The 14,321-nt window shown below is 44.9% G+C and overlaps 1 protein-coding gene across 2 annotated transcripts; it reads left to right on the top strand.

Moving 5' to 3' along the window:
- The first annotated feature begins 387 nt into the window (after positions 1 to 387).
- On the top strand, positions 388 to 13,932 carry NIPAL3 (NIPA like domain containing 3). 2 transcript variants are annotated; one of them, XM_075114544.1, is made up of 12 exons: positions 388 to 493; positions 2,201 to 2,608; positions 4,455 to 4,523; positions 4,622 to 4,793; positions 4,903 to 4,962; positions 5,686 to 5,831; positions 6,621 to 6,717; positions 8,001 to 8,136; positions 8,802 to 8,890; positions 10,395 to 10,458; positions 11,453 to 11,547; positions 12,234 to 13,932. In XM_075114544.1, exons 2-12 carry the CDS (start codon positions 2,510 to 2,512, stop codon positions 12,431 to 12,433), a joined length of 1,227 nt encoding a protein of 408 aa, XP_074970645.1. In that variant the 5' UTR covers positions 388 to 493; positions 2,201 to 2,509; the 3' UTR covers positions 12,434 to 13,932. The 2 variants fall into 2 exon arrangements, with proteins under 2 accessions (XP_074970645.1, XP_074970646.1); XM_075114545.1 differs by having other exon boundaries at positions 392 to 493; positions 5,710 to 5,831.
- The last annotated feature ends 389 nt before the right edge of the window (positions 13,933 to 14,321 follow it).

Here is a 14,321-nt window from a genome sequence, read left to right as displayed (position 1 = left end):
GCCTCGTTTCGCGGCTTAAGGTGGCTCTGGCGGGGGGGTGGCACCACCCGGGGTACCCTCCTCGCCGGGACGGGCAGCAGCCACGCTTACGGGGCGCGCGGTGGCGGAGGCCGGCCAGACCCCACCGGGTGAAGGTGGGGTGCCGCGGTTGTCCCTGGAGCCCCGGGCCGAGGATGGTCCACTCCGCCTGGGCCACAGCTCTTTCCCCGAGGACCAGAGCGGCGGAACCCGGCCCCTTCCTCCCGCCCGCCCCCTCAGAGCCCTTCCCCTCGAGCGGTCTCAGCCCATAGGCTGGGCTGTGCCCCGCCCCCGGCAGGCAAGCCAATCCCTGCCGGCAGCCAGGGCCCGGCCCCGGACTGACAGGGCTGGCGACAAATGGGAGGGAGCGGGCAGGAACGGAAGGCGGTGCTGGGCCGGGACCCGAAGTTGGAGGACGGGAGGGCCGGGCCGTGGCGCGGAGCGGTGGGGAGGGGGGCGCTCCCTGAGGGAGCAGGTGAGTGAGCGGGGCCGCCCCCCTCGGCCGTGCGGGACTCCTGGAGGGGTCCGGCTGCGGGGCTAGGCGGGGCGGGGCGGGCTGACCCGGGGAGGGCGGCCTGGGGACAGCCCCTGCCCTCAGCCAGGCTCGGCTCCGCCCGGGCGGCGTTGCTTCACGATGTGGGGAGCTTTGTCCCTCACCTACCCTCACAACGGGGTGGTTTTGCCCTTCGGCGGCCAGGCTGCCATGCTGCCCCTGTGTCCCCCCACGCTGGAGGCACTGGGGCAGCCCATGAGTTACAGAAGTCCCTCGCAGGCCAAGGTTGGCTGAGAGGTTCATGGCCTGTTCGTGGCCTGAGAGTGGGATGGGTCCTGCCACCTCAGGATGTGACCACGGGCCAGTTGTCTGGGGTCTGAGTCGAAGGGATGCTCAGCCTGCACTGCTTCGGGCAGTCTTTGAGCAGAGCAACAGGGACATGTCACTTGAATGTTGTAAGGGATATCAGCTGGCCAGCAGGAGCCGGGCAGGGATGGGGCCCCTGTGCTCGGCCCTGGGGAGGCCCCACCTCGAATGCTGGGCTCAGGTTTGGGCCCCTCGGGACAAGCAGGCCCTGGAGGGGCTGGAGCGTGTCCAGAGAAGGGCAGCGGGGCTGGGGCAGGGTCTGGAGCACAAGTGTGCTGGGGAGCGGCTGAGGGAGCTGGGGGGGTTTAGCCTGGAGAAGAGGAGGTTGAGGGGAGCCCTTCTCGCTCTCTGCAGCTGCCTGAGAGGGGCTGGAGTGAGGGGGGGGCTGGTCTCTGCTCCCAGGTTACCAGTGACAGGTGAGAGGAAACGGCCTCAAGCTGTGTCAGGGGAGGTTTAGGTTGGAGAATAGGGGAAACTTATTCACTGAAGGAGCGGTCAGGCCCTGGCACAGGCTGCCCGAAGAGGTGGGGAGTCGCCATCCCTGGAGGTGTTTAAAAGACATGTAGATGTGGCACTTGGGGACATGGTTTAGGAGGCCTGGGGGTGTTGGGTTGGTGGTTAGACTTGATGATCCTAGAGGTCTCTTCCAACCTTAACGATTCTATGATTTTAATATCCATATACCAGAATCCCCCTCTGTACAAAGGGGTCTTTTCACCAATGTCCGTTGCTCAGGGTTGCTGATGCCCCTTGAGGTCTTTGGTGAAAGGAGCCATCACAGCGTGCAGGGACCTCAGATGGGCTTGCTGTGTGCGGTGCTTTCCAGACACCTACAATGAGTCTGGCTCTGAGGAATTTAGCCTCCAAACTCTGCTCACAGCGATTACACTGAAGTGACCTCTGTCTGCGTGAAGAGCAGTGCTGTCATCCCCAGCACGTGGCGATGGCGTGACTAATATAATGCTGTGAACAAACCACAGAGGTACACAGGCAGTAGAGAAATGAAAAGCAGGGCTTGGAGGACTTCAGAGACTTTTTGATAAGACCTTTGGATATGGCAAGGCCTGATATTAAATGCCAGCTGAATATGTCACCTTTAGGGCCAGGCTAGTTTGCGAGCTCTTGTAAAGCGAGGTCTGTGTGAGTTTGTGTGTGTGAGACTTTGTGAGAAGGCATTTAAGCTCTACTTTCTCTGCTGACATGTGCAGCTGTTAGTCTGATTCCTGGGAGTTTTCTGTGGATGGCCCTTCAGCAGGATTTCATTGCAGGTTTTGGACCATTGAGTTCATTTGACCTAATTCTACATATACTTTTTTTCCTTAGTGTCACCTTGGAGGAATATAACCTTGCTGCCCCACTGACTCGCTGGAAATACTGGCTTATCTGCACTTCTGCCTACGGTGCCTACCCTATCTCAGTGTAGCCTGGTGGGGGAAGAAAAGCAGCAGAGAAACAGATAACTTTTTTTGCGCTTCGCTGAAGTAGTTGTTGCTTGTCCAAGCAAGACAGGATGGATGGGAGGAAGTGGTACCAAGTTACAGATAAGGTGGTTCCAGCAGGGTCCAAGGCTCTTCTCTAGAGAAAAGTTCCAGCATCAGAGAGGCTGGAAAGCAAACACTCCAATCAACCAAAATGGAAGGAGGCAACAGTCCAAATCTGCAACTTCAGCAACTCCCGTTGGCCACAGCAGCAGTTTCTGTGCAGCCGCACACTGACTCCTTTTCTTACAAGGTCAGATTTCTACCCAGTCTATCCCTAGAAGGTCCTAGCTAGCCAAGTAAGCTGTATTTTGCCACTGCATTTTGGTTACTTTTTTTTCAGAAAATGCACAGTCTTTGTATTTAGCCATGCCTGGAGGCCCCGGTGTATTATATGCTGGGTATATAAGCAATGAGAGAAAGAAGGAGAAATTCTGTGTCTTGAAGAGCTAGATAAAGTGGAGAAAGGACTGGCAGTTAAAAGTTGTGGATGACTAAAGGTGGTTAGATGCAATAAATTCTGCTAGGTGCCTTTTCAGACTAACCCGTACAGCAGTAACTGAGACCAGATGTTCTGGTCTGCTGTATGCTCAAGCACTACATACATACAAAAACTGAGTTTCAGGTGGGTCAGCCCAGCCAAGCAAAGAGCCTGCAGCTGAGGTAGGACATGCTGTTGTAGTTTCTCCTTATTCTCCAACTGGGAATGGAGCTGTTCCCAAATCCTCTGCATCCCTGATTCTGAAGGTGCTCAGAAGATCGCAGCAAGAAAGGTTTTTTTTTTTTTTCGCTGGGAAATGTGCTTTGCTGAGAACGCAGTCCTAGGTGCGTTTCAAAAGTTGACCAGACTGACGTTGGCTTGGAAGCTGTCACGGTCCCGAAGAGGATCCCAAACCTGTGCAGCACTTCAGGGCTTTTCAGCTGGGGCACTGTCTCCTCCATGTCTTCTAAACTGAAGTTGGTCACTGAACCAGTAAACTGTGCTGAGCTTCTCTGGCTACGTCTGTGATCCCACAGTGACGTTTTCCTGCCCACATACTGTCTGTTGTGGGAAGATCTCTCAGGTGTTTTTGAACAAAGCTGCTTGGGTGAATCTTATTGACGTATATCCTGATAAAGAGATTTTTCTTCTACTGATAAAACTTGAAATCTTAAAGTCCTTGTCTTACTATGTATGAGAAAATCAGAAATAGTATATTTACTCTTAAGAGAGGACTGTGAATGTGAGCTCGATTATCCCAAATCAATCAAAGTAAGTGCTAGACTGTGTCTTGGAGACCAGCACTGAAATGGAAGGTGCTAATGACATCTAATGAGATTTACACAGTTGTTGGAAGAACACAAATGCTAAATGGCCTGGCTTAGCCTGAGGCTCTTCTGTTCACCCTTAATATAAGTTTCCTTTGTGATTCAGCCTGCTTTACATCCTTTTTTTTATTTCAAATGTTGTCTTTAGACCGTGAGAATTATTGGTGAGCTGGGAATGCTAACGTAGAAGGGGTTGGGAGCTTGCTAGGAGCTTCTACCAGTTGCCTATTACTTTGGAATAACTGGTTCGTATAAATAACAGCATAAAATCTGTGATAATTGGGCTGCCTCATCAAACGGGCTAAATTAACTACTGAACCTGCAGATGTTCTAAGTGGAGAAGAGCAGGAGAGTTCTTAAGATGTGACCCGCAGAATGCAGAGGTTCCTGATCCATCCTCTGCTGAATTGCAGGGCAATAAACATCCTCATGGATGGAGTTTTTCAAAGGGAAGGATGAGTGAATGGGTCGTTGTGTTTAGCTCTACCTCTTCCCCTCTGAGAAACTGCAAAGAATGCAAATACATGCATGCTAATTTAAGTCTCTTGCAGAAAGTGTCTGTTGAGGAAGGGTTATCTTTCACCTGAGTTTCACAGATTTGGAACACAGCCACAAGGAACTTACCTGAATTGCCCTGGATCATGTAGAAAGGGGGAAAATTAAACAGACTTTTTACTGATACAGGAACTGTTTTAAAAGTCTGCTGTCTTTCAGATCATGCAAAAAGCTCCAACTTCCTTCAGGGTCCAGTGGCTAAATTTAATATCTGTGCGTTTACTTTGTTTTTACAGGAGAACTTGATTGGTGCATTACTAGCTATTTTTGGGCATCTTGTTATCAGTATTGCACTCAACCTTCAGGTGAGTATCACGAAGCAAATATTGATCATGCCTCAAGCCTCCTCCATTAAAAAGCATCAAGCACGCCAAAGATTCTTTGCCTTTATTTTCTTTTCCAGAAATACAGCCACATCCGACTGGCAGGTTCCAAAGACCTCCGAGCCTACTTCAAAACGAAGACATGGTGGTGTGGGCTGTTTCTGCTGATGCTGGGTGAACTGGGAGTGTTTTCCTCTTACGCCTTTGCTCCTCTTTCACTGATTGTGCCACTCAGTGCAGTGTCTGTTATAGGTAAGGGGGAAGGAGACAATGACCGTTCGAGTCTGAGCACGTTCCAGTGTGAGGTTGCTGATCATTGGGCTGCTACATAACTCACTGTTTCTCTCTCCTTCTTTTGTAGCTAGTGCAATCATAGGAATTATATTTATTAAAGAAAAATGGAAGCCCAAGGATTTTTTGAGTAAGTTCCACAGTTCCTTTTCATTTTTCCTCTCTGTTTACAAGCCATTCAACACAGAGAATGGCCTCTCAAGAGTCATAATTAGAGGGGTGGCAAGACCTCCGTTAGCTACAGTACCTCTTCAAAGGAATGCGTCATCTCATCCACTGTTTGATGATTCATAAAAATCCATAAAAATGGATTTTTGGGTTTTTTTCTGACTTGTGCCAAATCATCTGAATCTCACAGATTTTAGAAATACATGGAGATGGTGCTTCGAGGATCTGAGAGTCGTGGTTCTCTGGGCTGAAGCTGCAGCCTAAGGCCTTGACTCTGCAATAGCATAGGCACAACTGAATCAGCTGAATTTCATTTCAAACGCACAAGCGTTTGCAGAACAGCGGCGTTCATTCTTCCATTTCCTAGAGAACGGGCCGTGGGCAGTGCCAGGCAGCGTAAGCCCCAGATATAGATCTTGTAGCTCCTCTTTGTTTAGCAGATGCTACCTGGTATGACCTTTTTTTTCCTCAACTCACAGCCCATACATTGCCTGGGGTTTTCTTGGTTCTAATATTTTGAAAGCGGAGCATGAAGGGCAGAGGAATGAGTCATCCAGAGCAATGTGCATGATGTCATTAATGGTCACTGTGCATGTGCGATATCAATTCCAGGCATCCACACTAACCCACTAACTTTGTCCTCTCTCTTTTTTTTTTTTTTTTTTTTGTCCTTTGGTTGCCGAAGGACGCTATGTTTTGTCCTTTGTAGGCTGTGGTTTGGCAATTGTTGGAACTTATCTGCTGATAACATTTGGACCTAATAGTCATGAGAAGATGACAGGAGAAAATATCACTAGGCATTTAGTGAGCTGGCCATTTCTGTTGTATATGGTAAGGTGGCCCATAAAATGTGGGACAGTTTTCTGCTATCTGCCTGACTGGGAGTTTCATTTCAAGCATTATCTTCCCTTACGGTTACTAGCAATATTCCTTGGACTTGCTAATGAATCTATGCCAGCTTTTCCCGGTGTCAGTTCCACATTGCCTGTGGACACCTGCATGCACAATTTGGAACCCTCCCATTCTTGCTCTGAATTATTCTGTTAGGACCTAAATACCTTTACCTGAAAAGATTTGCAAATGCTTGCCTTCTCCCTGACCTGTTGGCTTCAGCCTGTGGCAGTGGTACTGATGGCAGCCGAGAGCAGCTCCTCCAGAGGTGTCCAAATACTGTGCTTGCACCTGGGCTTTTTCTAGACTGACCTCCTCTGGAGCCATCAATCTCTCACTGAAAATCTTATGAAATCTATCGCTTTTTAATGGAGGGAAGTGTGGCTATTCAATAAGATGTGTGCTGCAGGGATGACTGAAAGAACCACATTAGGGAAAGTAGGCTGTGATCTCTGAGTGAATATTCAGTCAGGAGTATTTGATCTGCTGCTTTACCATGAATGTAACATAAAAGTGTCCCATGTTTCCTGTTCTGCAAGAAGCTATTGAATATCTCGTCTATTTAGAACTGAAGATCATACTAAATTTGATCTATAATTGTGTAGGATCCTCATTTTCCTTTGATTTGCCCTTTTGTGTAATTCTAATGTTTGACAGGCTCAGAATCCCATTTACTGCCAACCCCGTACACCCCGCATCTTTTAATATTCTTATTTCTATGTTTTGTAGCTTGTGGAGATCATCGTATTCTGCCTGCTACTATATTTTTACAAGGAGAAAAACGTGAACTACATTGTAGTTATTCTTCTGCTGGTAGCTTTGCTGGGTAAGTTGGTATGGATTTGTAAGACCTTCTAACTCTGGCTTATAACAGTAAACCACAGTAAACAGAAGCGTCTGTGGGTTATAGGGAATTGTATTGACCTAATTAATGCCATAAAATGCACCAATCTACTCCAGAAATGTTACTTCCAATTAGATGAAGCTGATATCTCGCAGTGATGTTTAGGATCTTGGCAAATGACCTCTGAATAATTAAGACTTATCTCCCATAAGGACAAATCTGCCAAATACAGAATGTGCAAGTTAGTTATTAGTGTTCTTAATTTTAATCTGTGCAAGCAGAGCATGATACAATATCTTATCTATTCAGTGGACAAGGAGAGCTGATTCAGTGGATGAAGGAGATGATTTGACCTACAAGAATCTTCTTGGCTCTGGGAAGATTTGCTGTGTGGCTAAAGAAATGATAAATACTCTGCCGTGCCAGTATGTCCCTATTTCAATTGGGAGAGCCCCTGGGCATGGGGTCAACTGATGTTTTTGACATCCTCATAGCCTACAGCGGGATCCTACAGTGACTTTGGAAAGGCCAGGATTTCATTTGTACCTTTCTCCACAGTAATCTGTTTTTTTTAAGAAACTGTGATCAATTAAACTTTAAAAAGGGTGACTAATAGCCAGGCAGTGACGCAGTCTGACGTGCTGTTGAATCTATGTCACAGGCCTCAATTTTTGCTATTTATGCAACTTCAGTCACTGCAGTGTCTTGTCTGTCTGGGTTTTTTTTGTTTTTTTTTTTTTAACTGTTTGCAGCTGGATTTCAGTAGCTGATGCCTCAGAGGCTGCGTGAATCATAGACAAAGCAATTATCCTAATTCTGAATGGCCCTGACTTGTGCTTTCAAGAAATGGAAAGGAAGTAGGCTCTTTCTGTTTCTTGTTTTGAAAATTTCCTTAGCTTTATTAACCAAGCCAATATGGCATCAGAAATGAAAATTAGTATCCTTCCATCACGGAATTGCACACCACTGTTTAACCACTTAAAAAAACCCAAACCAGTAAATGCTCCCAGTCCTGTAGAGAAGGGGACCATGATACAGAAAGGTTAAGTGATTTATTGAAGGTCACTGCGGTGAAGTTGTTGGGAATAAAGCTGGTAGAGCTGGGGACAAAATATGCACTTTGCACCCCTTGTTTGCCGTGGCAAAAGGAGAGTTCAAGTTCTGTAGATCTTGCGTTTGTTTGTTGTGCGTAGAGCAACTGTGCAGCGTTCGTGTCCATTGAGCATGTGTTGGTGCTTCAGCTGAGTCTTGGTAAACATTCACAGGCTCCATGACTGCTGTGACAGTGAAGGCTGTGGCAGGCATGATTGTTGTCTCGATACAAGGAAACTTACAACTCGACTACCCTATATTTTATATCATGTTGGTGTGCATGATTGCTACAGCGATCTTTCAAGCAACGTAAGTCATTCACTCTCTTTCTAGTAGATAAGTAATCAGTGGGCTGTTTGTTATCCATTCCAAGAATGCTGATTAAATTTTAGGAGAAAAATTACCGATTCTCTTCTGTGCCCTGTCCTCAAGAGGGCCCTGTGCCCTGCCCTGTGCTCCGTGTCACAGGAGCCTGAGATGGTGGTGTTCATGTAGTGACATTGCCAAGTAATTTTAATCCCAAATTTATACATCATTCAAGTATTTGCAAAACAATGTTAGGAATGAAATGGTGGCAAATCAAATACAGTATCTGTGAACTGGCTAAAATCAGAGTGCAGAATCAGTGTTGTTGATGATGCGTCTATTTGTTTTTCCCTCTGCACTTGGAATAACATAAAAAGCCGGTAGCAGCAGGGATAAAAAGCTATTCAAAACGTGAGTGATGTTCTGGCCCTAAGGTCAGTGGTAGTAATTTCAGCGCCTTTCGTCAGTACAGCCATAGGGCTTATTTCTCTGTCATTTATATTAATTCCACAGATGGTGCTGCAGGTTTAGTGAGAAAGAGAATAAATTTTCTTAAATTTATGCATTGTTTTTGAAAGGTGTTTCCAAAAAGGAGACCTATACTAGTCCGTAATAACTGCTGCACAAGTTGAGCATCTTTCCCAAATCTGTCTGTCATTGTATTGCAGGTTTCTAGCTCAAGCCTCACAGCTGTATGACTCGTCTCAGATTGCCAGCATCGGCTATATCCTGTCCACAACAGTCGCAATCACAGCAGGTAACAGTGCACGAAACAGTGTGGTGGGCCCTTCTAAAGGAAGGGCGGGCAAAAGATTTTGAAAAACAATCCTCACTTACAGGTGAGGAAGGTGAACACTCACCCAGATGATGACTTATATTTCCTTGTCATCTCTCTAATGCAGCTGGCTTTGTTTCTTTTTCCTTTCAAAAACTCTGAATTATCCCATTAGACTGTTAAAATTCTCCATTAAGTTCTGTCACTTTGTTTAAAGTGCATGGGAACTTACGTTTGAGACTGGATTACTCATACCATGCGAGCGTGTAGAAGAGGGTGATGCATGCTCTTAGATGTGCAACTTGAATATACAGCTAAAATTTCTCATGTAGCTCTCTCTAGATTTTGTTATAAATGTGATGCAGCGTATAAACGTATTTTGCCTCCTCTGTCCAAAGGTGTTACAGTTCTCTTCCTGATAGTCTTGTTTGCCTTGTATGTAGAGCGCAGCCGCTCACAGCTGTATAGGCACTCTTCTTTCTGAACACTTGACCCCAGTTTCAGCCCTTGCCCAGATAGGAAAAGCTTTGTCTGCATAAACAAAGAGGATTTTAAACCCTGTAAGCTTCAAACCTGAGGAGCAGCCTTTTAGTGGTTTTGTTCTCCTTGCTTAGACATGCAGCAAAACTGGTGGGGGAAAAAAACCAACTAACCAACCAAACAAAAAAAACCCTAAAACCCCTGGTGAAAGTGCATCTGCCTGACCGTGCTGGATGCTGTCTGTGTAATGCTTGTCTAGGTGTAGCAGGGCAATAGCCTCCCCCGTAAACTACACATTGCCTTTTAATGCTCCTCTTCAGTGTCATGAGAGAGTATAGCCTATTCTTTGGCTAATGTTTATTTCCTGCCATGTTCTAAGCCGTATGTTGCTCTCAGATTTATCAGCTTTATTTACTTTACTACAATTAGAAATGTAAAGAATAGGAGCCGGAATGCACGTCCTCTTGACATCCAGGGCAGCAAGGACGCTTGTCAGAAGTTTGAGCTGTATAAACTTGCTTGGGGTCAAGAGTTTGTGCCCTGTTGTAGTTGGAGAGATCCGATTTGGTTTGTCATTCAGACTTCAGAAATAGAGTGTCTCTTGTTTATGTGGTAACCACTGCTGCGTGGTGAGAATTTGGCTCAGGCTTTATTCGCACAGTGACATGCAATAGTTCAGCAACGTTTCCTTCGCAACCCCCTACCCCAATATGGAAAAATTTGTACAAGTTGCCATGCTGCTGTACACATTTACTTGCACCTGTATTAGTTACACCGGTATAACTATTTTGGTAGTGAAATTCTAAAAGATTTGTCAATAAATTGTATTAAAATAGAAATCAGGCCACCTTCTTCTGTTTTAAGATTGTAAAAAAACCAAAGGTGCTGACTACAAAAATAGGAAGCTTACATGATTCGGTTTCTGGAGGGACTAGTGCTGGAGATGTAGCACTAATTGCTCAGGTAAGCCTGGAAGAAAGATGCCATGAATTATTTCCTTTTAAAGGAGCAACCTTTTACTTGGACTTCACCGGTGAAGATGTTCTCCATATATGTATGTTTGCGCTTGGGTAAGTGTTTAAAGTTTCCTTGATAGAAAACTAGAAAGTATTTCTTCATATGACTAAAATTTTAAAAATACATGTCTGTCTGAATATATATATTGGAGGTACATACATTCGTGGAGAGGACAAACTGAAAGCACTTCCTCTGTTGGAGCAGACCGTGGTCTTGTCTGAGTGACGACGGATGCTCTAGAGGAACTGTATAACACTTAGGTTATGCATAATTGTACACCATCAAACACTAAATCCCTTACTGACTGTACTGGAGATCAGCTTGGGTGTTGAAGCATATTGGCTGTTTTTCAAGCTACCTGCTCCTGAATCTAGAAGAATTGCAGAATAACCAAAAGAAGCCATCTCCAGGGAATCTATTTCAGGTTTTGCTCTGAGCCTTCACTGAACTGACTGGACTTCTGGAGTCCCATTTCCTAGGGCATGGGCACTCACGCACTGCAGATATGATCAGTAAAACGTTTGCTGTGTAACTCAGTATTTAGTCCTAGTACAGTGTCTTGATGTGATTAGCTCTCCATAAGCAGGGGACGTTCTGAAATGCCTTTCAGATTAGTACAGAAAAAAACAGTTGGGAGATTAATGTTATGAACTGTGCCTTTCTCTGTCAACATACTGTAAAAATCGAGATCGACAGTTGTTAAAGTGTTTACTGATGGGACTTTCAAAGGTCAGGCTGCTAAATCCTGGAATTTCATCAAAGAAAACCAAGTTTTGATATGCTTCCTTTCCCCTTTAGTTAGTCAAGATTAATTAATTAACGTGAAAACTCTTCCTGCCATTTGATAAAGAAAAGGTGAAAGTGTTCTGATTGCTAGGGGGATTTTGATACTGTTGAAGAGGGTTATTCAGCTGAGACAGTTCCCTGTGATTCTGACTTCACAGTTCTTTCTCTTCCCGTTCTGAACTCTTTATGGTGCTACATGATAGGCACTCAGAAGCTCTCCCTTTTCATAGTTATCTCAGTAGATCTTGTCTTCTCTCGCAGGTGTCTCATAGCATTTCTAGGTGTCTTCCTGATCACAAGAAATAGGAAGAAATCTGTTCCATTTGAACCTTACATATCAATGGATGCTATGCCAGGTAAAAATACAGTGGTTTATCACTCTTCCACTTTTAAGTGTTGGGTTTCACAGTGAAAGCTCAAGCTTTAGGCCCTGTTAACTCTCCGGATATATCAGGTGGCTGTGGTTTATTCTAGTGTTTCCTTCTCACGTTTGTTTATGCCTTGTGAGGGGTATGTGCCTGTTTTACACGGAGCAGAGAAGAGGCGATATGCTGCTTGGATGCGCTTATTCTGTGTCCCCTGACACCGGGGGGATGTCAGATTTTGCCAGCACAGCCTTGTCCAGCTGGCTGCTGTCTGGGAAGAAGAGCTAGTTTTGAGCGTTTGCTTGGGACTGGGCTTGGTCTTCATCCAGCAGGAAGAACTGATTTTTGGGGAAGACTGAGGTGTGTTGCAAGAGGTGGAGGCCAGAGGAGCAGGAACTGCTTTTGGGAAGTATAGCTAAACTCTTTCTGGTGAGCTGTAGGAAAGATGCAGCGCTTGATAAATAACTGGCTGCCATCCCTCATTCCCTTGATGCCTATTTCTCCATTAGTTGCTTTAGCGCTAAGCAGAAAAACATTATGTCTTTCATTTAACACTCAAGGAACTGATGAGCCACGTATCACAAACCCTGAGACTACATCATTTGCTGATTTAACAGAGTGCAGGAAGAATGCACTTTTGTTCCTAAGCATTTAATCTCTGTCTTTGCTCTTTTCAGGCATGCAGAACATGCATGATAAAGGGATTGCCGTTCAGCCTGACCTCAAAGCTTCTTTTTCCTACGGTGCCCTAGAGAACAATGACACCATGCCGGAAATTTATACTCCAGCTACATTGCCGATTGTGCAGGAGCAACATGGTTCCAAAGGAGTCTCTGCTCCACCCTACCGGGTGCTGGAGCACAGCAAAAAGGAGTGAGTGACCTTTAAGGAACTGATCTGAATCATCAGAAGTATGAGTTTTATTTATTTGCCCGTTAAAATATAAGCAAATGTAAAGCCAACCTTGATATAGTTTAAAGCTCATCTCCAACTTAAATTTCAAGGCTGATTATTAAAATAAACAACTCTCTATAGCTGGGAAGTTGAAAGCGTTTGCCTTGGCAAGAAGTAAATCACAGTTCTCCATTGAAGGCTGCTGTCTGGAAGTGTGAAATGGTGAGTGCAGTACCATGGCAGTATGAAACTGATGAGATAGTGGACGCTGTGAAAATGCAGAGCTGTGGGAAAAGAAGTGACTGTGCAATTTTTAGTCCTGCTGGGAGTGGGTTTATCTCCAAACAGAAGTTTTCAGGAGTCGCTCACAGAGAGCGGAGGGCAGGATTTAATCTTTCATATATAGAGACTGTGATGGATTTCCAGAGAAGTTGTAAATCCTCTTGTCTCTAGCGTAACCACCAAACTACCTTAACATGGCAATAAAATGTAACTGTTTTCAAGTGTGAATACTGAAACTTACTGTTTTTAGAGCAGCATATTTGGTCAGAATAAGCAAGATACTTTATTGCTTCAAAAGGTGAATCTTGGGCACTTCCCGTACAACTATTATCTGACTAGTGTTGAACATATGCACTGAGTATGTGAATTATTTTTGTAGCACCACTGGATTCCATGGCAGCTTAGAACAAAGATTACTTGCCAGTTCTCTGGTTTCAGAGCAGGAGCTTCAAGTTGGATTAAGTGGTTCAGAGGGAACACTAAGTACGAGAAGAAGAAGAAACGAGAATAGAATGTGACTGGTATCTGGTGGGAATTTTTTGTAGTCCTTGATGAGGTCTTAATTCTCTATTGCTTTTATTTTCTTTGTGGTTGAGGCAGGATTTCCAACCTTGTTTAGTGGACTTAAATGCTTAAATGTATTGACACTCCTTAGTTAAATAGCTCAGTCTAGGTGTTTTAGGTTGGGGTCCCCCCTCCTTTTTTTTTTTTTTTTCTTTAAAAAAAGATACTGGTCTAATATTGTGAATGTCCTAAGAAGAAAAAAGAAGTGTGCATAGTCCAGCTCTCACTGAGGACTGTAAGAATAATGGATCATTGTGTACTCATGATATTTATCTTTCCAGCTTCCAAGAGATGGCTAGAAGCTGATACAAAGGGAGAATAGACACAAGGGGGGGGGAACTTGTCAAGTGAAAAGGACAAAGTACAACACTTCCTGGATATGCAAGTTGTACTGGCACTTTGATTATCATCATCTTCTCCAAAAGCAGTTGTTTAGCTGGGAAACGGAATTTTCAGTCTGCTCAGTGTGTCTTGGACTGTATGTGTAGTGGAGTGTCTCCACGACCTTAGAAGACTTTATTTGAAATGAATAGCGCTTGTGTTCTGTGCACTTTTAAGTGGTTACTCTGATACCAAGGGGTTTGGGAGGATCTTGGACTTGCAGCAGTGGCTTTCTGCATTATTTTTTTTTTTAAATCGACTTATAGCCAGTTTCTGTTCCCACTACCAAAAATTCCCAAGAACTCCACTGACCTGTATATAGTTATTCCAGATTCTCGCTGTTGTATATGACAACAGAACTGTTCTTTTGCATATGTTTGCTTTGCCAGCCTTGAATACTAATTTAATCTGGAAATACTTGAGATTGCCTTGGCATTTTAGTGCAGCTTAGAAAAATTATGACCTTCCCCCCCTGCAAAGCATAGATGCCTAGTGGCTGTATGGGTACCTAGAAGTGAAGTTTCTTCACCAGCTTGGCATGCCTGTCAATTCAGATCTTATCAGTGGCATCCTGTACACTACAGCTTATGAAACCTCAAGAAACAACAGCTTTTCTTTCACCCTCAATACCTTTTGTGTTTAAG

This window comes from Phalacrocorax aristotelis, chromosome 20, assembly GCF_949628215.1.
Source record: "Phalacrocorax aristotelis chromosome 20, bGulAri2.1, whole genome shotgun sequence".
NCBI lineage: Eukaryota > Metazoa > Chordata > Aves > Suliformes > Phalacrocoracidae > Phalacrocorax > Phalacrocorax aristotelis.
Note: the sequence above shows the minus strand (reverse complement) of the source record. Positions and strands in the feature narration are given on the sequence as shown.

Bases quoted from the DNA above. Each gene is read 5' to 3' on its own strand.
- NIPAL3 (XM_075114544.1), top strand. From the start codon at position 2,510: ATGGAAGGAGGCAACAGTCCAAATCTGCAACTTCAGCAACTCCCGTTG. The intron at 2,609-4,454 runs GTCAGATTTCTA...TTGTTTTTACAG, and splicing joins CTGACTCCTTTTCTTACAAG to GAGAACTTGATTGGTGCATT. The intron at 8,891-10,394 runs GTAACAGTGCAC...TTCCTTTTAAAG, and splicing joins AACAGTCGCAATCACAGCAG to GAGCAACCTTTTACTTGGAC.